Genomic DNA, 21713 nt, shown 5'->3' on the forward strand with positions numbered 1-21713 from the left:
AATAATAACAATAATAATAATAGCAATAATAACAAAAGTTCATCAAATAAATTCTCATTTTTTAAATTTCACCTTGGTGGTAGCCCAATGAAAACGCTCGGTTGATGCGAGGCTGGTATTTTCCAGACACACTGCCATGGTGCCTAGTGACCAATGTCTTCACAAGATCCTTTAAGTTGCACGAGTAGAAGTGTGGTTGGCCTCACTAGGCTGCGCTCAGTACAAGAGAATATTCCCCCACACGTGGGGAATAGTTCCCCTTCACATCAACACTTCAAACAACATCACGCACAAGAGCGAGAGTAACCTCGTGATATCATAATTGACCCCGGATATACCCAAAGGTCAGGGTCACTCTTATCGGGTGTTGCCATGCTTAGCCCCCATATTCTGTGTCCTTTCGTCATCCAGAGTCTGGGTCTATGTACAGTGTGGTGGTGGTGGTGGTGGTGGTTGGTGGTGGTGGTGGTAGTGGTGGTAGTGGTGGTGGGGGATGGCATTACCAGGCGGATTTCTGGTGCTACTTTGATGTGTGTGTGTGTGCACGTGCGCGCGCGTGTAAAACAGGACATTGTCAGAAAAGCGAAAAAATGTTTCGTGTAAATGTAAGTATCCGTTGCCATGGACACGATTCAAAATAGCCACCAATCAACCAGTTTCAAAATTTCATTCATAATAACACTTTGTAATGGTAAGATCCACTTTATTTTACTTTTGTCAGTCGGATTCCAAGTTTCATTAACATGTACAAAATGATCCAAGAAAAGTAGAGTACTTAGGGAATACATCGATTAAATGAAATATTTTTAAATGTGTTTTCAAGAGGTTGAGAGGTTGCTGTTGAAGCCAAAAGGACTTGAGAAAAGTCCTGTCTCCTGGTAACCTTTAAGGACAAACAATCCTATCTCATCAGGATCCCACTTGTAGTCTATTTATATCAGCCAATCAGCTCCAGGCAGGGCTGCACGTCCAGCTTGTTCATGTTGTCGTAGATCCAGCGCAGGTAGTAGGACACATTGGTGTAGATGCCGGGAAACTTCTCTTCACCACACCCGAACCCCCAGCTAGCCAGACCTGTGTGGTGGACAAGGGTAGCACTCAATGAACTTTGGCACAAGAACGTTCTTACTTCCGGTCTTAAGATTAATTACGCTTTCACTTAGGTCCACATTCCCTTCTCTCGCACAAACCATTTGTCGCCAGCCTTACCCCATACAAACAAACTGTCGCCAGACTTACCCACACAATCCATCTGTCACCAGACTTACCCCATACAAATAAATTGTCACCAGACTTACCATCTGTCACCCGACTTACCCCATACAAACACATTGTCACCAGACTTACCTCGCGCAAGCCATCTGTCACCAGACTTGCAGATCAAGGCCCCTCCACTGTCTCCCTGGGACACACGTGACAGCGACAGCATGAGACAGAAAGTGAGACGGACGCTCTAGCAACACGTTTGACACGTGCTGTAGGTCTCCATACCCAGTCAAGTCCACCCCGCCATGACCACATCCTTCCACAGAAGTATACATCGTCCCGATACCAAAGTCAAGTGGATTCAGGCCCAACAGACATTAATCATGATGACAGGAGGGGCTAATAACCTAAAATATTACCAACAGACCGTGAGTTGTTCTCACATCTGTAGCCGCCATCTTATTAAACACAGCTGGTCGCTTGTCAATACTCACAGAACTAATCTCATAACCACAAACACAATTTTCTCTGTAATCATTGCTATTATTATTATTATTATTTTTTAAAGCTTTGCCATAACAAGTCTGAGGTTTGTATTAAAAGTATTTTCAGGCGCTATTAACATGAAACAGGTGTCACAGGTGTCACAGGTGTCACTGCTTGTGTTTATTAAGCCGAGGCTTGGGACGGTCTGGTCCTGGCGGGGTCGAATCCACTGAGGCAGAAAGTCGAACTGGAGGGGTCTCGCTTGGGTTGCAATGACCTGTGACCTGATAGAACAAGCAGCGAGATGGTGTTTGGTCGAATGGCACCGCATCCTGGTCATTGTTTTATCTCAACCAGCTCTCCTTTGTCGACTGTGCTTCATCAACGACACTTTTTACAGAAGTCGGTATTTATGAGAATAAAACATTGTGCACGATTGTTTGTTTTATTGCCACATTTTACAGAAATCGCAGAATTCGTATACCACGGACACTGACCTGTCCTAGTGTCGATTGAACGATTGCTCGTTTTTAGTTTTGTCTTTTTCCCCAAGTACTCATTTAATCTCGGGGTAGTAGTCCAGGAAGGGGGGACTCGATGCAATCAACATGACAATAGAGGAAGTCAACACCTGACGACTTTCCTCCCCTCAGACTGTGTACAGCTCTTTCGACCTCCTCCCGTAGGACTGGCAGGTCTGCAGGTCCACTGTCTCTAGTCTCCTTGTTTGGAGGATGTTGGAGGTCTTCAGCTGGAGGTTGTACACGTCCTTGCAGTACTCAGTCCATCGGTTAAGTACAGCATTGCCTTCTGTGAGAAGGCGGCCATTGCTGTCTTCGATGACTGAGGTCTTGTGCTGACCTGTCCTAGTGAGGGTCTTTAGAGGCTGGGCCTTCTTGCTTTGACCTCGTGTCCTTCCATCCTCTGTGTTCCGACACTGGCTCTCAGCGCCATTCTCTCTAGCTGCCTTCCTTCCTTTCTTGATGGCACAGTTCACTTTTCAAGGCCCTCCATTGGCTACAGATCTCTAGCATGTCATTCATGATCCATGGCTATTTACAAGTATTTACAAAGATAGATAAAATGTTAGATAACCCTACTTTTCTATTTAGGAGTCTGTGTTCACCACTTCTCCTTGTCGGCAGACGGAAAAATGGCGGCAGCGCGACCACATGGTCTTTAAACTAGTCACGTGGTCTTTACAGTAGCCAATAAGGGCTTACAGTCTTGTGAGAGCCTGTCTCACAATAGCCGGTCACAGACTGGCAAGACACCCTGGAGGGTGGTGCACACCGGGTGGTCAGAGGGAGAACTGACACGAAGGTCATAGACTAGACTGGTCGTCGTGCTACATGTTACATGTTACATGTTACCAGCGTTACATGTTACAGGGTTCGTGTTACAGGGTTACACATATATTACAGGTTACATGTTACATGTTACAGGGTTCATGTTACAAGAGATGGAAGTCCATTCCCGGAATGAAAACAAACGTCTTACTGCGACCTCTCTCAGTTACAACCATTTGAAGGTTTGATTTATTGGCTGTAAGCCCTGAGGATATTTTTAGCCATAACATCATAATAGGATAATAGTATTAGAATAACAAAGACAATAACAATCTCTGACATGATCATGGTAAATCGTAAGGAGTCTTAATAAGGAGGATGTTCATGTACTTCTGTTCAAAGTAATGCTTCTGCTAACTAAATTCTTTGGTCCCATTCTTCAGTTTTAAGGGGTGCAAATTGGAATGGGACCCATTGGACGAAAACTGAAGGGGTCCTCCGAACTTTTGTGGCGTACTGTACGCAATTTTTTGCGTAAGCAGAAGCCCTGAATACATATATTTATAAAGCTCAGTCAGTCGCTTGCCTTCATTACCATTGATTACCACTACCATGGCCAGCAGTACTCAGACAATGTTAATAAATATTCCAGGGAGATCAGTCAAACTTCTGAGGGACATAACTTCACATCTGTCGAGTGAATGTAGTGGGTCACGTGACTGTACATAGGTATGTCTGTGTACATACTGCAGTCCTTACGCATCTTTCTAGAAGTCTAATTGTATAATATCTTTGTCTAGATGGTAGCAAGTGTGTCACACTAGTAACACTAGGTCTTGATAGCAACAATATCTATATCTTAGTAGCAATGATATCTATGTCGTAATAGTAATAATGTCTATAAGTCGCAATAGAAATCATGTCTAGAAGCCCCAATTTTAATAATATTGATGATGTAACAACAGAGCTCACCTCACAAGCATCTTTGCCTCCCTGTCGGTATCCTGCACAAAGGTCTGCACGGGGAGGAAGTCGCTGCCATACCAGTCGCGGGCTGAGCACTGCTCGTCACTGACAATAGCAACTGTCACCTCGTTGAGGACGAACTCAGTGCCAGTGCCTGAGTCATGACAGGACACACTTTACACTTGTCACAAACCTCTTTTAGCTTAGCTGGGAAAGAGAGAAGAAATGGAGAAGCAGGGGGAAGGTGCGATGGGCGCGTGTCATGAGATGTCCACAGTTTCAGTCAGGGATGTGAACATGTCGAAATGTGAACAGAGGGAGGAGCAGACAAGAGTTTTGTTGTGCTTTGTTTGTCATTCGTGTGCTGGCTTCTCCCTCCACTGGGTCTGGGAACGGGAAGGTCTCCCGGGTACAAGTCCTGCCAGACCTGAGCAAACTTGTCAAAGTGAACCTGTGGAGGTGGGTGTGTCTGTCAGTGTCTGGTGTAAACACGGCGGTTGATGTGTTGTTTGAATGTTGTGAATCAACAGTACAATTTTTGTTTGGAGAGAGTGATATATAGTTTTTTGTGGGACTGCCCTGCTAAAATCGGTCAAGAGGGGTCAGGGGGCTTTCAGTCGGTTGGGGTCAGCGGGCCTTCAGTGTGTTGGGGTCAGCTGGCCTTCGGTCTGGTGGGGTCAGCGGAACGTTGTAGCTACCTACCTTGTGTGGACCCCCAGCCGGCCATGATGCACTCCTGGCCTGCGGACAGTTTTTGCTCTTCTTGCAACAAGCAGATGGGTCTGACGTGGTCGGTGTAGTTGAGGTTTTCGTGGAGGAGAAGGAGGGCGATGTCGTTGGCGACTGTGCTGCGTAAGTAGTGTTCGTGCATCACCAGGCGCTCCACCTGCCCACATCGCCAAGACATGCACACAATTCGACAGATATGGACACAAATTCGACAGATATGGACAGCTGGACACAAGAAGTCTACAGATCTCGACACTAGATGTCTACAGGAATCGACACGTCTACATACCTCGACAGAAAGCGTAGACACACCTTGACACAAGATAGCTCGAGACAAGAAGTGTACACACTTCACAGGCAAGATGTCGGCATACTATGAGATAAGATGTGACACCTCCGACACTTTACCTTAACAGAACTTGAGGCCGAATGTTAACAGCTTTAAAAGATTCGGGATGTGTTCTGGTGTCTACATCCCGCATCTCTGGTCACCCACCGTGAGGATCTGTGTGTGGGTGTCCACCTGGCCCAGGTGATGTTTACCAGCCACCACCTTCCACCTGCGGATGTCTTGACTGGTGGGACTGTGGATAAAGTGGCGTGACCTCAGTGTCAAAGAGCAAAGGTCGACGTTTGTGACAGGCAGTCAGTACATTTCACAACATAGCGACAACTAGATGGACTGTTTGTGTCTTTATGTTAAAGGCAACATGTAAATTGAGGTGACCAGCACCAACACATTTCAAGTGGACAAGGGCTGTACAGGAACAACACATACACAGGCAGCCAATGCAGGGAATGCAGTCACTGGCGTAGAGTGATCAACAGACAGAATCAACAGACTTCAACAAAGATCCGGGCAAGTTATTGTCATGCAGTTCTCTCTAACATCATCCTTACTCTTCAAAACAGTGAGCAGCAGTCAGCACCACCCGGTCATGGATCAGCGCGCCGCCACACACCGCAAAGTTCTGCTCCGCCAGAATCACCTGGAAGTACACGATGACTATGTTTACACCTCCTCCAGACTTAGTTCTCTGACTGTCTCAGCATACTCTACAAGTAGACAGCCATCCTTGTTCTTTTTATTCTCCTTCGCCACTATCACCTGTACGTCGACAACCCACGGGAGTAACGACAACTATGGATCACGTGACTACAGCTGCTTACCGCCCATGGCCACGCTCCCACTATAGCCTCCGTCCCTCCAACGATGCGTGGCTTCATGGCTGACTGACCACAGGGACGGGCGCTGTCACACGTCGAGTGCAGTGGTCCTCCACGGGCTGCTGCTGAAATGGTGAAACATGGGTACCTTGCATCACAATGTCTGGACATCTTTGATAAGCTGGCGACATCTCGCTTCACAGGTACACAGCGACCAAAGGAAAAGATGGAGATAGTCTTGAAGGCCCATTGAAGGCTTAATTAAGTAAAAGTTCAGGAAACAACGTGAAATACGGAAAGACTGAAGGACGAAACAAACATCGATTCGACAAGCAGGTGAACAAAGACATTGTTTCTAAAGTCTGTAAGACAGACCACAGATGTAAAGATTCCAACACCCATGCTACAATAGTTTGAGTTGTATACCAATACCTGCAAGTTGTTATCGCTTTCATCCTCCATATCTCCCCATCCAACTCTCCCATGAGCCCTGTAGGGGTACACTAGGAGGGAGAGATGTATCAACAAATAAATTGTACAGAAAATGAACTTACTTGGCAGTAACATCAGGAAGCCAAGGACCACGAGTCCCACCATTTCTCTCTGAAGAGACCAGAAGTATTCGACTGTCTTCGTCTGTTTCCTCCCAGTGTGAGCCTCCCTTATCAGAGTCTACAAGGGTCACTCGGGTGGGATACTCAGGGCTCGAGCCCTGTTTATACGAGTCAACACACGATCCTTGTCTTGGGGAAGACCGTACGATGGAAGCCCTGTCTTAAGGACACACCATGCAACATCTTTTCTTCATGATCAGGCTAAGTTCATTTTAAAACAATAATTCCCAAAACATAAGTCATAATTATGTTTAATACTCAAACTATAACCCTGTAAACATCGGCAATCCTCACCTGCCACTGGGAAAGCAGAAGCAAATGAGTTTCTATACTGGAGTTCTACACACAAACAGTATTTGTCACAGTCAGTGTGGCTCACCTGTGGATGTCAGCGAGTCAGAAGACACATCGCTCAGGTTGTGTTCAAGGGAATCCAACCCTACAGACTTGAACTTTATCTCGAAAATTCCACTGAAGTTAAAACAAAATTGCAAACCAAATTCACTCAACAGACTGGAAAGAAATCTCCTCCATACCAACATTTGAATGAACAGACAACAATCACAGTCACTACAGTCCACCTTGTGTGACTGATTCTCTGTTACTAAGGGGATCACTTGAGTTCATTTCCCAGGTTATTGCTGTTAATACAACATAAACACTTGTGAAATGTGTGTTTGTCTAAGATAAACTGTAATTTTTATTAGATGGATGGTTAATTTCCAGCATCACATTTTTATTTTATAGTTACAACTGACTTTTGATAATGACTTTTTGAGTTGTATACTATTTCAAGTAGAAGAATAAAACATTGCAAACATTGGATACATATTTATTTATCAACAATGGCGCTGATGTAGGAAGATATTTCTTTTTATTGCAAGTCAAGGACTTGGCTGGACTCTATTGTATACAATCGCTTTTTAAATGTTTTGAACAAATTCTTGAGTACGATGCTGTGACAAAGTTTGAAGAAAGCCGAAATGTGTATAGACAGATCTTTGCACACTGTTCATCCACTGGAGTCTGTTATCTTTAGGAAATAACAATGAACACAAACTAACTCTGGGTGTGGAGGAGAACATTCAATAAACAGCACACTATGTCTGGTCTTTTCTCTGTTACCGACGATTGCATCATTCCGCTGCGAATTCCCGTGAGAGAAAAGCATTAATATAATATTTATCGTGCCTCGTTGTTATAAAGTATCACTGGAGTATGTTTGTATGATACTTTCTGCTCCACTTCTAGGGATCTTCACTAGGCGCTCGTGTTGCCCTGTATGTTGGCCTCAGACTGTATGTAAAGGTAGCTTGAAGAGGGATTGTTTGCTGACGTGTCTGCTTCAGTGCCAAGCACGTGACGAGAATCTGCGAGACGTTGTCATGACTACAGCAGCCTGCAAGTCCGCCTGACGTGAATGTCGAGGTGTCTAGTGTCAGGCCAATGTTGACATTGAGATTTGTTGGGACGCCTCGGATAAATGGTGTCCGTCTTCTCCACACAAGTGTGGCACTTGCTCACCCACCACGTGCATTGTTTGCTGTCAGTGGAGTGGAGGTCGTATTTCACGACGACGACATCGTCCACAGACCGCGCCATTGTTGTGGACCGTCTACACACCACTCGGCATGCCTGAGGCAACAGTCGGCAACAGTTGGCAACACGTGTCTTGACCTGAACACACTTCTCATGACACTCGTCCTCATCTTGCTGCAAGGTCTTAACTTGAGGACGAGGCTGACAGCCACAGGGTCACGGTAGCCCTATATGCTAGTCCATCCATATGCTCTCCTAGTTCACCTGATAAGCTTGTAGTCGTTCCTCTTCTGAACTGCTTTCCACCTGTGGTGTGACGTAATGTGACGTGACGTGACGTAACGCACGCGGATGTTGGACAGAGTAGAGGCGAGGCAGGTGTGAAAGCCCGGAGAGGTCAGGTCAGGTCTTTTCTTCATTTACCTTTTCGCTTTTTCTGTATACATATCATTGTCATATCATGCAATGTACAGGTAACTCACGTCTTGTTCTCATCTGATGTTATTTACAATGTATTATTTAAAAATACACTTGAAGTTTTCCTTTGAGACAGAGAAGGTAAAATTATTGCTAATCAAAACAAATCAAACTTTATTGTCTCTTCGAGAAAGTACAAGACAGAAATTTTTATTTTGCTCACAAACCCAACCACATATGCAAACATAATATGAGCACATACATATGTAACATAATGGTCAGACATTCAACACACACGCACTCCTACACCTTCTCTCACATACATGTGAACCTGCTAAGGATGATGCCAGGTAGTATGGCAGCCTACGAGTCCTTGTGTCTTTTATTGAGGATGATGGTGGCTGCTGGCAGCAAGGATCTCTGGTAGGCAGGTGTTCACGCAGGTGTTCACGCAGGTGTTCACGCAGGTGACACTTTGTAGCGCCTGCCCGAGGGCACCAGCTGGAAGTTGGGATGGACTGGGTGTGTTTGGTCTGAAATGATGTTATCTGCCATCTTTCTGACTGCATGAAGGTACAAGTCAGACAGCGGCAGCTGAGGTGTACCTGTCATGCTATTTGCCTGGTGGAGGACTGGTCAGCCTTGTCTTGTCTTTGACGAGGAGTGACCATACCAGGCGGCGATGTTAAATGTCAGGATGCTCTCAACAAGAGACCTGTAGACAGTCTCCAGCACTCCAGAGCTGACCCTTGGTGGCGGTGGTGGTGGTGATCGAAAGGAGTTATTAGCTGTCCTTACTGAGATAACCTGCATCAGCAGCCGACTGTGTGACCGCTAACTACACACGGCGGTGAGCACGGACACAGAGCGTGTGCGTGTTTGTATGCGTGTGAGTGTGAGAGAACATGAAATGTCCAGAAGACCAAACAATCAAAATGTAACTATTTAAAATTTGTCTGTTGCTGTCCTGTTGTCAGTATCAGACCAAACGTTCAGGATGTAAACGTCAGAAATTAGGTTGATATTGTCCCGCAGCAGACTCATCATGCACACATTTGTCCAGTGACCGAGCAATCAATCAGAATGTAAAGAGTTAAATTTATCTGACACTATCCATGGACAGATCAAACAATCAGAATGTAAAATTTAAATTTGACATCACAGAGCGGCTGAACAAACGGTCGAATCTTAGAAAGTCAAAACTCGCCAACGTCTCTCATCAAACTCCTCACGACTTTTCACTTGGTGCCAAGTGCCAGCTCTTGTTTGTTGTTTCAGCGGACACGCTCCTGACCGTCGGACGATTTATGATGTTATTGTGATCTGCCTGGGGTCACTTACACAGTCGTCAGCAAGTTGAGTGAAGGCCAATACAGTTCTGGTGGCTGAATGAGGCAATAAATTAAAGCCAGGGCTGTTCTGTCCATAGCAACCTTACTACCAGTCCGATAAAGAGCGTGTTTGTAGAGCTGAATGCTGAGTCTTGGCGATGTAGATGTGTTTGTGTGTGGAAAAGTTTCGTGTGAATGTAACCATTGGTTGCCATAGAAACGATTCAAACTGGCCACCAAACAATAAATTTCAAAATTTAATGGCGTCATGACCTTAATACATAGTACAACTTTGCTGCGATTTGCTATTTCATGCAATACTTATACAACTGTTGCGCTGTCACATGACCTTTTTCTTACAATTAATGTTTATGATATTTTCCAACATTTTAAGCTAAAATAAATTACAAAAAATACAATTGGGACTTACTAAATAGGCGCTCAATAACGTAAAGATGTCTTGTATCTTGTATCTTGTTAATAAGTAAAAAGTGTTATTAAAGTTTTAAAAAGGTGAAACTGAGAAAAGTGGAAAAGAATTAAGAGTAGTCTTTCTTTGTCGCAAAAGTGGGCAGTACAAAAAAGAAATAAAAACAAACAAAACAGAAAAAACCCAAACAAACAGGAAAGCTAAAAATGCTATTGCACTGTAAAGTGAAGTTTGCAGGATTCAACAAATTCACCACTTTCCCGCACTTTGTAATGGTGAGAACCACGACTGCTTGAACATTTTACTTTTGTCAGTCGAAGTCCAAGTTGCATTAACATGTACAAAATGATCTAAGAAAAGTAGATTACTTAGGGAATACATCGATTAAATGAAATATTTTAAAATGTATTTTAAAGTAAATAAAGTTAATTAAGGCACATAAAAGATTTTAGTTTCCGAATATACAAAGATAGTAAAACTATAATTGTCAGATTACACTACCCCTCAGTCCTCACACCCATGGCTTTGTCACAAGATGTTGAGGTTGCTGTTGAAGCCAAAAGGACTTGAGAAAAGTCCTGTCTCCTGGTAGACCTTTAAGGACAAATAATCATATCTCATCAGGATCCCACTTGTAGTCTATTTATATCAGCCAATCAGCTCCAGGCAGGGCTGCACGTCCAGCTTGTTCATGTTGTCGTAGATCCAGCGCAGGTAGTAGGACACATTGGTGTAGATGCCGGGAGACTTCTTTTCACCGCAATTGTACCCATAGCTGCACACACCTGTATGATGGACAATGGTAGCAATCTAGTAGCTTTGGCACTTGCACAGGACTGTCAGCAAACTATTCAGCACATTAGGGTACGTTATTATACTTTCACGTAGATACACATTGAGCACACGTTAAAAACAAAATACTCTTTCACAAATTCACTCATTCACACAATATATACACATATACATATTCACATACAGACACACATGCGCGCGCACGCATTCCAGAGCACTGAACATATCTTGATCACTGCATCCACTAGGGCACACATTACAGAGGCACGCCAGTATTCCCTCAAACACACGAATACAGACTTACCCCGCGCAAACCATCTGGCACCAGACTTACCCACACAAACAACCTGTCACCCGACTTACCCACACAAACAACCGGTCACCAGACTTACCCACACAAACCATCTGTCACCCGACTTACCCCGCGCAAACCATCTGTCACCAGACTTGCAGATCAAGGCCCCTCCACTGTCTCCCTGGACACACGTGACAGCGGACAGCATGAGACAGAAAGTGTGAGACGGACGCTCTAGCAACACGTTTTATTCAGTGTTATAGACTGTGAGAATGAAGATGAACATCTACAATGTAAGATTCAGATGAAGAAGTAGGCATTTCAGTATGTATCAGATTGCTTGATACTTTATTGCTTTAAGGGCATAGCTTCAGCAAGGGTGTGAGTGTTTACGAAAATAACTACACATTTTAAAACTGATGTACATACAATGCAGATAAATAATGTCAAGACCAGTTATTTTTAAATTCTATAGACAAAGGCATATACATGCACTTCATGCAGCATTTGTAACATATATATATCTATGTCTTAACAGTAATAATATCTTAAACAATAATTTCTATATGTCTAAATACTAAAAATGTTCCAAATGGAAAGGGAACCCTAGAACCGGGTCCGATGGCGGGGTGTGGTTGCGGCCCTACGCTCACCTGGGGGCGAATAGGACCAAGAAGAAGAAATGCTAAAATATCTGTCTTAATGTTAATAATATCTATAAGGATCTTACGTAACAAGCATCTTTCCCTCCTTCTCTGAAACCTGCGCAAAATGTCTGCACAGGGAAGGAAGTTGCTGCCATACCAGTCCAGTTTTGAACACAGCTCATCGCTGACAATACGAACTCTCACCACGTTGAGGACAAAGTCAGGGCCAGTACCTGAGTCATGGCAGAAGACGTAAAAGTTTTAGCTTACAAGGAGCAATGAAAAAATTCGTAAACTGTTTTAACGTAACCAGAGTCGGCCAGAATATTAGTGAAATTTAAAGGAACAGGTGAGAAACATACTCAAGAAAAGTTTCAGCAAACCTGGGTTTGCCTTCCACAACAAAAACGACGTTCGTGAGGAACTGATGACATCGGACTTAATCTATCGGGGTCAGTTAAGCTCGGGACAATGGGACTGCCCTGCTAGAATCGGTCAAGTGGGGCCAGTGGGCCTTCAGTCTGGCGGGGTCGGCGGGCCTTCAGTCTGTTGGGGTCAGTGAAACGGCTCAGCCTACCTTCTGTGGACCCCCAGCCGGCCATAACGCACCCGTGGCCTGAGGACAGCTTTTGCTCTGTGGGCGACAAGCAGATGGGTCTGACGTGGTGCGTGTAGTTCAGGCTGTGGTCAAGGAGAAGGAGGGCGATGTCGTTGTCGATTACTGTTGTATGTAAGAACTGTTCGTGCATCACCAAGCGCTTCACCTGCCCACATCGCCAAGACATGCACAGAATTCGACAAGTCTACATATTTCCATACAAAATATCTATGCATTGCGGCGATACTAGACCTCTACAGGAATCGTGTCTACATACCTTTAAAGATTCGGGTGTGTGTGTGTGAGAGAGAGAGAGACCCTAACCCTGAGATAAAGCGGAAGAGAAGTATATTTAGCACAGACACACAAGCAATGCATGTACTAACTCTAACCCATGTACTGGTGTCTACATCCCGCATCTCTGGTCACCCACCCTGAAGAGCTGTGTGTGGGTGTCCACCTGGCCCAGGTGATGTTTACCAGCCACCACCTTCCACCTGCGGATGTCTCGAAGGTTGGGACTGTCGAAAACAGTGGCGTGACCTCAGTGTCAAAGAGCAAAGGTGGACGTTTGTGACAGGCAGTCAGTACATTTCACAACATAGTGACACCTACATGGGACTGTTTGTGTCTTTATGTTAAGGCAACATGTAAATTGAGGTGACCAGCACCAACACATTTCAAGTGGACAAGGGCTGTACAGGAACAACACATACACAGGCAGCCAATGCAGGGAATGCAGTCACTGGCGTAGAGTGATCAACAGACAGAATCAACAGACAAGTTATTGTCATGCAGTTCTCTCTAACATCACCCTTACTCTTCAAAACAGTGAGCAGCAGTCAGCACCACCCGGTCATGGATCAGCGCGCCACCACACAACGGTTCGTCATTCGCCGCCAGACTCACCTGGAAGTACACGATGACTATGTTTACACATCCTCTCGACTTAGTTCTCAGTGACTATCGCGTCTCAGCATTTTCTACAAGTAGACAGCAATCCTTTCAGTTTCATTACTCTCCTTCGCCACTATCACCTGTACGTGTACAACCCTTGGTGACTAAGATATCCCTACAAGTAGACTAGTTGTAGGCCAGGCCAGGGTGACTACGATATCTCTACAAGACTACATCTCTCGGTGAATGCCATGTCAGACATTCACCTGAAGGTAGATCGTTCTGTGGATCACGTGACTACAATGTACGCAGGGAGCTGATCTTACCGTCCATGGCCATTCTCCATCCATCGCCTCTCTCCCTCCCATGATGCGTGGCGTGACTGGCTTCGTGCCTGACTGACCACAAGGACGGGCGCTGTCACACGTCGGGTGCAATGGTCCCCCAAGGGCTGCTGCTGAATCGCGTGAAAAATGTTGAAACGTTGGTACCAAGCATAATAATTCTGAACATCTTGGAGATAAGCTGGCAGACAACTCGCTTGCAGAGGTATACAGTGATCAAGATTTTTGTACTAGCTGTCATAAACCTGTAGTGTGTGTATGTGAAAAATAGATAGTATTTATAAAGATAGGAATGTGTACAAACATGTACGGATTCCATATATTTTCAATGTCTAAATACTGCTTAGATGGTGACAATAAAGAATCTTGAATTTTGCCTAAGATGGAGATTTAGGCTTAAAGACCTTAGATAAATTTAAGGGCTTCAGGACAAATCAAGTCAAGATAGTGAGTTACATCTGCAATGCGCTGTAACACGTTGGAATGACTGTACACAAGGGTAAAAAAACAACAACGGGGGGAATTCTCTCGGGAGGTCAAATGGGCTAATGCTAGGGGACAAACATCGGAAATAAAAAGTCCTAGCAAAGACCCACACACACATCATCGTCATCACACGCAGTCGCCACACTCCAAGTCTAGTCCACATCGATTGCACAGCACGTAGAGGCGAAAAAGAAAGAAAATGTAGACGACTGAGGAGAGGAATGGAGAGCTGCAGACGTGGCACATCGAGGAGCGACCACCTTGACAGTAACCAAAAGGTAGAGGCAAATACAAATATGATACAAATACCATGCAAATACATCCTTATCAATCCTTTGCAGGGAATGACTATTTATGTGTCATGTACATGTCAGCAGTACATGTCGCCACTGAGCTCAGCGCTGACAGTGAAGTGAATCACAGAAAAGCCATGGCGCCGGCAAAACACACGATAACCATGACAACCATCACAACCTGCAGTCACCGTAACAGGAAACAAATACAGCAAGACGCCACACAACGGCGTGTTAGGCGTGTGAGCACCTCTGACATTCCAAGCTGACAACAGTGACAGTGACAGCGACAGTGTAGATGACAGCGACAACGACAGTGTAGGTGACAGCGACAACGACAGTGTAGGTGACAGCCAGGCGACGACAACGGAGGCGGAGATAGATCTGAAGCGGAGAATGACCATAACAAAGAGATACAGACAGGTAAAGAGCGACCAGCAAGCAGATGTAGCTGGTAGTAACTGAGAATTATCCATCCACAATCAGAATAGTATGCAGACTCACACAGTGAAGCTGTCGATGAAACAAGAAGGAAGATGTCAGAGGAGACAGCTGCGCCGCCATGAAGTCCGCCATCTTGAGGCAGCTAATCTGTCGGCTGCTTTGTTCCCTCCTAGCAGCTCATTACAGTCCGTAGGTCACTAATGTTTGACAGGAAACTTGCAGACACTGAGATGCCAAGTACATCAAGCTATCGTCAGCAACGTCTGCGAGGTCGAACCCGTTGATGTTGCTGCAGAGACTCAACGACGTGCATGGCGAAGCAGGGGAGACTACGCAGTAAACATGCAGACGTTACAGTACATCGACAAATAAATTGTAATAATTAAATGAACTTACAAGGCAATAACACGAGAACGCCAAGGATCAAGAGTCCAACCATTTCTCTCTGAATACACCAGAAGTATTCAGCAGTCTTCGTCTGTTTGCTAACTGTGTGAGCTTCAGGCATCAGTGTGCAACTGTCGCTCACTCAGGTGTCACAGCAGGACTCGAGTTCTGGACACACCAACACACTTTAATTCCTTGTCTTCACAAAGACTGTAGATGGAAACCCTGGCTTGGTGTTGGCCTCAGGCTCCTCAGGCTGTATCTAAAGTTAGTATGAAGGCCTGCTACGAAGGATTATTTGCTGCCGCGTCTGCTTCAGCGCCAAGCGTCTGCACGTGACGAGAATCTGCGAGACGTTGTCATGACTACAGCAGCCTGCCAGTCCGCCTGCCGTGAATGTCGGCTAGTGTCAGGCTAATGTTGACACTGGGATTTGTTGGCGATTCTTTGGATAAATCGTGCCCATCAATAATAATAAACAAGCTTGTTAGCGCCATTTTCAGCATCAGACATACTCAAAGCGCTTTTACAGACAGTCACGTGAGCACACCTTGTTAGGACGCCATCTCCACACAAACATACAACACAATAATAGCTCAGATCTTTGCTACGTGTTATCTTTGTGCGTCTGATACCTTTTCTTACATCCAACTTATTGCATATCTACTATATTGCATTGTTTTATTCAGGTGGTGGTCATATTTCACGAGAATGGCATCTTAAAAAGACTTAGATGGTGGTGATAGTGGTAGTGGTGGTGGTGGTGGTGGTGGTAGTGGTGGGATGATCAGAAGGAGTTGATTGAGATTAGTGATCCTTCCTGAGACAATCCTGTCCCAGCAGCCGACTGGGTTGTGACGGTTGACAACACACGTCGCTGACCATGGCCCTTCGTGTGCGGTCGTGTTTGTGTTGGAATGTGATGGTCCGATGGAGCGTGGAACTGAGGACTTACAGCACACACACACAATGCCACATTGCCATCATCACAAGACTCTCACCGTTCATCCTACAAACAAGCTGTTTATCCTAATAGTAGTCAAGGTTGCTGGGTTTATTTATTGCCACATTCAGTACTCTAACCGTCAGTGGCCCTCACTAAAGTTTTTGATTACTGTGTAAGTGACATCAAGCAGATAACAATAACATCATAAACTCCCGACTTTCGGGAGCGTCTACGTTAAACCAGGTCAAATCAACAAACAAAACAGGAAAAAACCCAAACAAACAAACGTGCACCGGCACCACGTGAAATGTCGTTAGGAGTGTGGTACAAGGACGATGGCGATGTTGACGTTTGTTAAGTGTTGACGTTCGCTCTACGATGTCAGACAAATTCAACTCTTTACATTCTGATTATTTGCTACAGAGCTACACTGGACAACGTCAGACAAACCTTTTACTTGTGTGTTCTGGTTGCTCTGCTGTGGGACAATATCAAACCTAATTTGTGACGTTTACATCCTGAACATTTGGTCTGACACTCAACAGCATCACACAGATTTCAAATATTTACATTTTGTTTGGTCTCCTGGACATCGTCAGACAAACTTGTGAAAGTTAAAAATTAATTTTTATGAAAATCAAGGGAAGAAACTTTTTCAGATGGTCAGCTGCGAGGAGCTTCAGGTGACGTTTACAGCTGGTTGACTGCACGTGACGCTAGGGTGAGATGAAGTTTCTGCTCGACTACCAGCCCTTGACAGGTTTCCATACACCAACGACTGTGTCCCCTGAGTGAGCGATATACCGCTGGTGCATGGCTGCAGTGGCACAAGCCTAAACGGGGACAAAACATGAATTATTTCCTACATTTAGTCTGCAAGACATGACAAAGGAGAAACAAACTGCGCTACAGTTTAATTTTAATGAGCGTTGATGAGTACACTGCACAATAAAACTGTTTCAAACGCATACGCTGATCAGGCGAAGTCAAAGACACCCACGTGATACGGGTAGATGAACAACAAGGTGCCGACTGTGTATCGGTCAAAATCTAGTTGTCCCTCCTTTGCTTTCACCTTTCCTAGCTCTTGAGACATTCCCACGACACTGATCCATCAGGCAGCCAGCCAGACAAACAAACAAATGAAATTAATATCACTGAGACCTTTCAGTAATTCACTCACATAATTACACACCCTCCTAGAGACCCATCCTTCACCTTAGTGAAACGTTGTGGGCATTTGAACAAATCCTGCAGAAGTCATTTGCATCTTCTTTTTAGATAAAATCTTCAGGGTCAGGGCTAAAAATTAATATTTATTATATGTATTATAATTTGCATTTTGTAAATATAATAACATCGACAATGGCCATCGCACGATCAAGTCTTACAAACTCTGTGCCTCTGTGTGTTTGAGAAAGAGTGTGTGTGAAAATAACAAGGAGTGAGGAGCGAGCGTCTTTTCATTACGTTAATAATAATTCATGACAATCCGATTCTACAAAGCCAGAGTTCTGACCACAACAACACCAACCATACTAACAACCCGCTTAGACAAAACAATCCAGGTGTTAAAGACAAGACATCCGGGTGCAGACCACACGTACCGGAGGTTGGGGTGGTCTTTGATGACGCAAAAGTCGTCAGGTCGCTGCCGCATGCCGTCGTGTCCCAGGGCCGTGAAGCCGCAGTCGACCACCAGGGTATCCAGGTCAGGCCGCTGACACACCACCCGGGTGGCCACGCAGCAGGCGATGTCCGACAGTTTACAGGAGCCAAGCAAGTAGTTTTCATAATCTGGAGACAAGGCGGGGACCTGTTATGGGAGCACAAGATGGTGCAGTCTAGTAAACCTGGGACTGAGATCACACAAACTCCCGCATGTCATTACATCTTATCATTTTGATGATTTAACGCGAAGGCAGTGGTCTTTCCAGTGAATATTTCACGAGAAGCACAAGGACCGGCAGTTACCGTAGAAGACGAAGTTGCCCGGATGAAACTGATCCACAGCCCTCAGCACGTCGCCAGCCATACTGCACGTGGGCGTGGAGCCAGTGGTGACCTCAGGCACGTCAATGCCTGCTGTCCGCAGCCTGTAGGACACACATCGGAGCTTGCGAACGTCAGATTTATTTTGCTTATTTATCTTGTGAAAGTCAGATTTATTTTGCTTATTTATCTTGTGAAGGTCAGGCTTATCTTGCTAGAATGCCTATTGCTTCCCCTCCAAAGTGTGGAAATTATCCCCAGAGATGGAAACAGTCTCGATCCTTTCCCTGATTATTATTGATTGGTTAGATAGCTGACTGACTGATTCATTCATTGACTGACACCATCAAAATACACGTTAACATGCAGACAGTGCGCACTGTACAGTCCAGTGGCGCCCTCACGCGGTGATACCTGGAGGCGATGTCCTGAAGTCTGGCCGTCACAGTGGCCTGATCAGCCGCACGTGCGTCCGGCGCCATCTTTTCGTAGCTCTCCCCACAGTGAGTGTATACTCCCCGGAACCGGAAACACGGCTCCTCCCACAGACAGCGGCCCACCCGCACCACGTCTCGCTGGCCCATGGGATCCCAGCTGACATTTAAATTATACAATGGCATCACACTTTAATGCCCAACCATTCTCGACAGGCTACACTTAACAGCAATGAGCGTCGAGTTTCAAAATTCAAATTTAAAACTAAATAAAATCAACATAAGACCAACGTACTTCTGCCATAGCCGGTGTCCACCTCAATGAAGACTGACCAGATTTTACCCGCATCCAGACGAGAGGCAGCGTCCCTCAGGCACCCGAGATTCTCCACAGAGCTGAGCAGGAGGTGAAATTCCTGGAGACGATTGGCTAGTTGAGCGTACCTACAGACGTAGTCGTATGTAAAGACCTATTAGTCAACTGCTTGGTGGTGCACGAACTTATGATCAGTTTTATGACACAAGCAAAGGCACAAAAGGCAACCCTGCTTTGTACCGAGACATGTCTGTGTAGCCGCCTTAAAGGAAGGGAGTCAGCAAACATAGCCACCAGAAAGACAACACACTACAATGACTACATCTATTGCTACATCAACGGCTACTGAAACCTTGCAATCTTGTTGGCTGTCACAGGGAACGCCAGCAGAATGTCGTCGTATCCGGCGTCTGCATAAAAGTTGCACTCGGCGATGGTGGAGCAGACGATTTTGCGTTTCTGGCCGTTGGTCACCATGTCCGCCACTTCCCTGCACTCGCCAGAATACAGAGAAAGGAGACATTCACGAGTCTGCAGTAAAATAATGTAGCTAAGTAGATATAAAAAGTTTTAAATAAATAAGCAGCACATCTAGTCCTTTCCATATCTTCATGTCTAGAACTCGTGTTAGGAAGAGTAAGTATCAGGGACACAAGTCTTTTGACTAATTGATGAAGATAAAAATATCATGCTGGTCTGGGATCGCACTGGGCACACTGTTTTCAACATTTTATGTCTTTGTTTAATGAGAAAACATATAGTTATGCGTTGTGTGTGTGTGCGCTCGTGCCTGCACATACAGTTTTGTGTACAGTGATGTCACAGTTTTGTGCGTCTCTTGGTGCGAGGAAGGCGTGTTAGTACCAGGGAGTGACACAGAGTTTACTGTATGTGTGGTGCTAGGGAGTAACACAGAGTTTACTGTATGTGGTAGTGCTAGGGAGTAACACTCACAGTTTACTGTATGTGGTGACACTAGGGAGTAACACAGTTTACTGTATGTGGTAGTGCTAGGGAGTAACACAGAGTTTACTGTATGTGGTAGTGCTAGGGAGTAACACTCACAGTTTACTGTTTGTGGTGACACTAGGGAGTAACACTCACAGAGTTTTGTGTGTCTTGGTGTGAGGACGCAGTGCCACTCCTAGTCTTTGACAAGTGTCCTGCATCCTCGCGATGTTGGCCTTCACTCGGTCCACGTCCAGTAAGAAACAAGGTGTCGGGACGTCTTCAACCACAGCCGGCAGCTCCAGTTCCATAGTGAATTATGCCTTTGAAAAAATGTTCTGTAAATAAAAATCCAGAACAAGGATGTGCGCTGTGTCTGCCAGGTGATCCCCACTTAACATTTTAAAACACGTCAGCATCTCTCGTCTCTAATCTGACGATTGTTTGCCTGTTCAGTGGACAGCCCTTAGCTAAAAGCGAGGGCTCGAATGTAAACAAGCTGTTTTGCTTATCTTTTACCCTCGGAAAGAATTTTTATTGTCTTCCCACCAACTCACCCATTCTCTGCCCTCGATATCTCTTACGGTAGATTTATGACCAAAGGTTTCTCAATTTGTGAAGGTTTCTAGCTACATCTGTAAGGGTTTCTATATCCACCAGGTGCACTTCCACACCAAAAAAACCATCGTAGTCATTGCCGTCTGACAACAGGTACCAGACTCGGGAAGTTGTGGCAATAACTGCCAACAGACTGTCGGTTAAGTGTCATAAGTGTCAGTTAAACTGCCAATGCCAACGTCTAAAGACGAACGCCTTACAACACTTTTTTGAAGTGGTGGTAGTGGTTACCTTTCTCTATCACCGTCTACAACACATACAACCAGAAAATACTTCTAGTGTACTTCTATCCGTTGGTGTTGTGCCTGCAGCCACTAGGCCACGCCGCCATCGACACGTAGCCTGGGGTCACAGCAAACTAGGTACACCGCCATCTGATACACAGAGTGGGGCGGCCCATGCTCTAGTTATTTCTTGCGAACTCATAGTACAGAAATAGCTCACGTATCACAAAGTGATGTCTAAAACTAAAATCAGACAGAATTTAAAACCCACCTGATTAAAGCGATGATACTTCAAGCAGACGACAAAATCGACATCCAGTCTATCGGCGTACGTTGACCTTTTTTCCTAGGCTCAGGGTTAGGGTCAAAATATATCACGCGGACTAGCTAAGAACGAACACGACACAGAGAAGTGTGCGGAATGCAGTGAATAAAGATAACAGTAACAAAGTCGACAAGAAGCGAAGAAAATACTTGCATACAGATTACCTCCTCTACTGAGTGTGTCAAGTGTCGACTACATACGTTGTTTATATATATACGACCTTGACTTCATTGTCACTGGGTCATTGGAAACGATCGTGTTTAGCTTGTTACATGTTTTGTTTTTGCTTTCTTTCCACGGATATGGTAGTAGTGTCCTGTAACCTTTACGCAACTTTGATCAAATTTAATTTCTTCTGTGACTACAACGGCTACTTACTTTACAAATTGTTATACAGATCAACGCGACAACATAAAAAACTATACTGTCTTCTCTGGTTTTAAAGTTGGCATGGATTTGGTATGACGAACAAATTCTAACACTTGTACTCATTTGAGAAAGTAGATGGGTCAGTGCTGCAGTCGTTAACGAGGCATAATTAATGACTATTTGT

At 45.0% G+C, this 21713-nt stretch overlaps 2 protein-coding genes across 2 annotated transcripts; both read right to left on the minus strand.

Moving 5' to 3' along the window:
* Positions 1-934: 934 nt before the first annotated feature.
* On the minus strand, positions 935-15750 carry LOC112576351 (transmembrane protease serine 9-like). Its single transcript, XM_025258724.1, has 15 exons — positions 15367-15750; positions 13730-13860; positions 13327-13415; positions 12940-13027; positions 12486-12672; positions 11992-12141; positions 10853-10959; positions 6398-6515; positions 5847-5968; positions 5577-5665; positions 5173-5260; positions 4650-4833; positions 3954-4101; positions 1348-1522; positions 935-1074 (listed from the first exon to the last, which is right to left on the minus strand). Exons 1-14 carry the CDS (start codon positions 15476-15478, stop codon positions 1381-1383), a joined length of 1755 nt encoding a protein of 584 aa, XP_025114509.1. The 5' UTR covers positions 15479-15750; the 3' UTR covers positions 935-1074; positions 1348-1380.
* Positions 15751-16396: 646 nt separating this feature from the next.
* Positions 16397-21362, minus strand: LOC112576357 (D-threo-3-hydroxyaspartate dehydratase-like). The gene is made up of 9 exons (XM_025258737.1): positions 21107-21362; positions 20150-20331; positions 19398-19535; positions 19021-19173; positions 18710-18889; positions 18278-18399; positions 17911-18100; positions 17304-17409; positions 16397-17136 (listed from the first exon to the last, which is right to left on the minus strand). Exons 2-9 carry the CDS (start codon positions 20302-20304, stop codon positions 17047-17049), a joined length of 1134 nt encoding a protein of 377 aa, XP_025114522.1. The 5' UTR covers positions 20305-20331; positions 21107-21362; the 3' UTR covers positions 16397-17046.
* Between the last annotated feature and the right edge of the window lie 351 nt (positions 21363-21713).

Source organism: Pomacea canaliculata, linkage group LG1, assembly GCF_003073045.1.
Source record: "Pomacea canaliculata isolate SZHN2017 linkage group LG1, ASM307304v1, whole genome shotgun sequence".
Taxonomy (NCBI): Eukaryota; Metazoa; Mollusca; class Gastropoda; order Architaenioglossa; family Ampullariidae; genus Pomacea; species Pomacea canaliculata.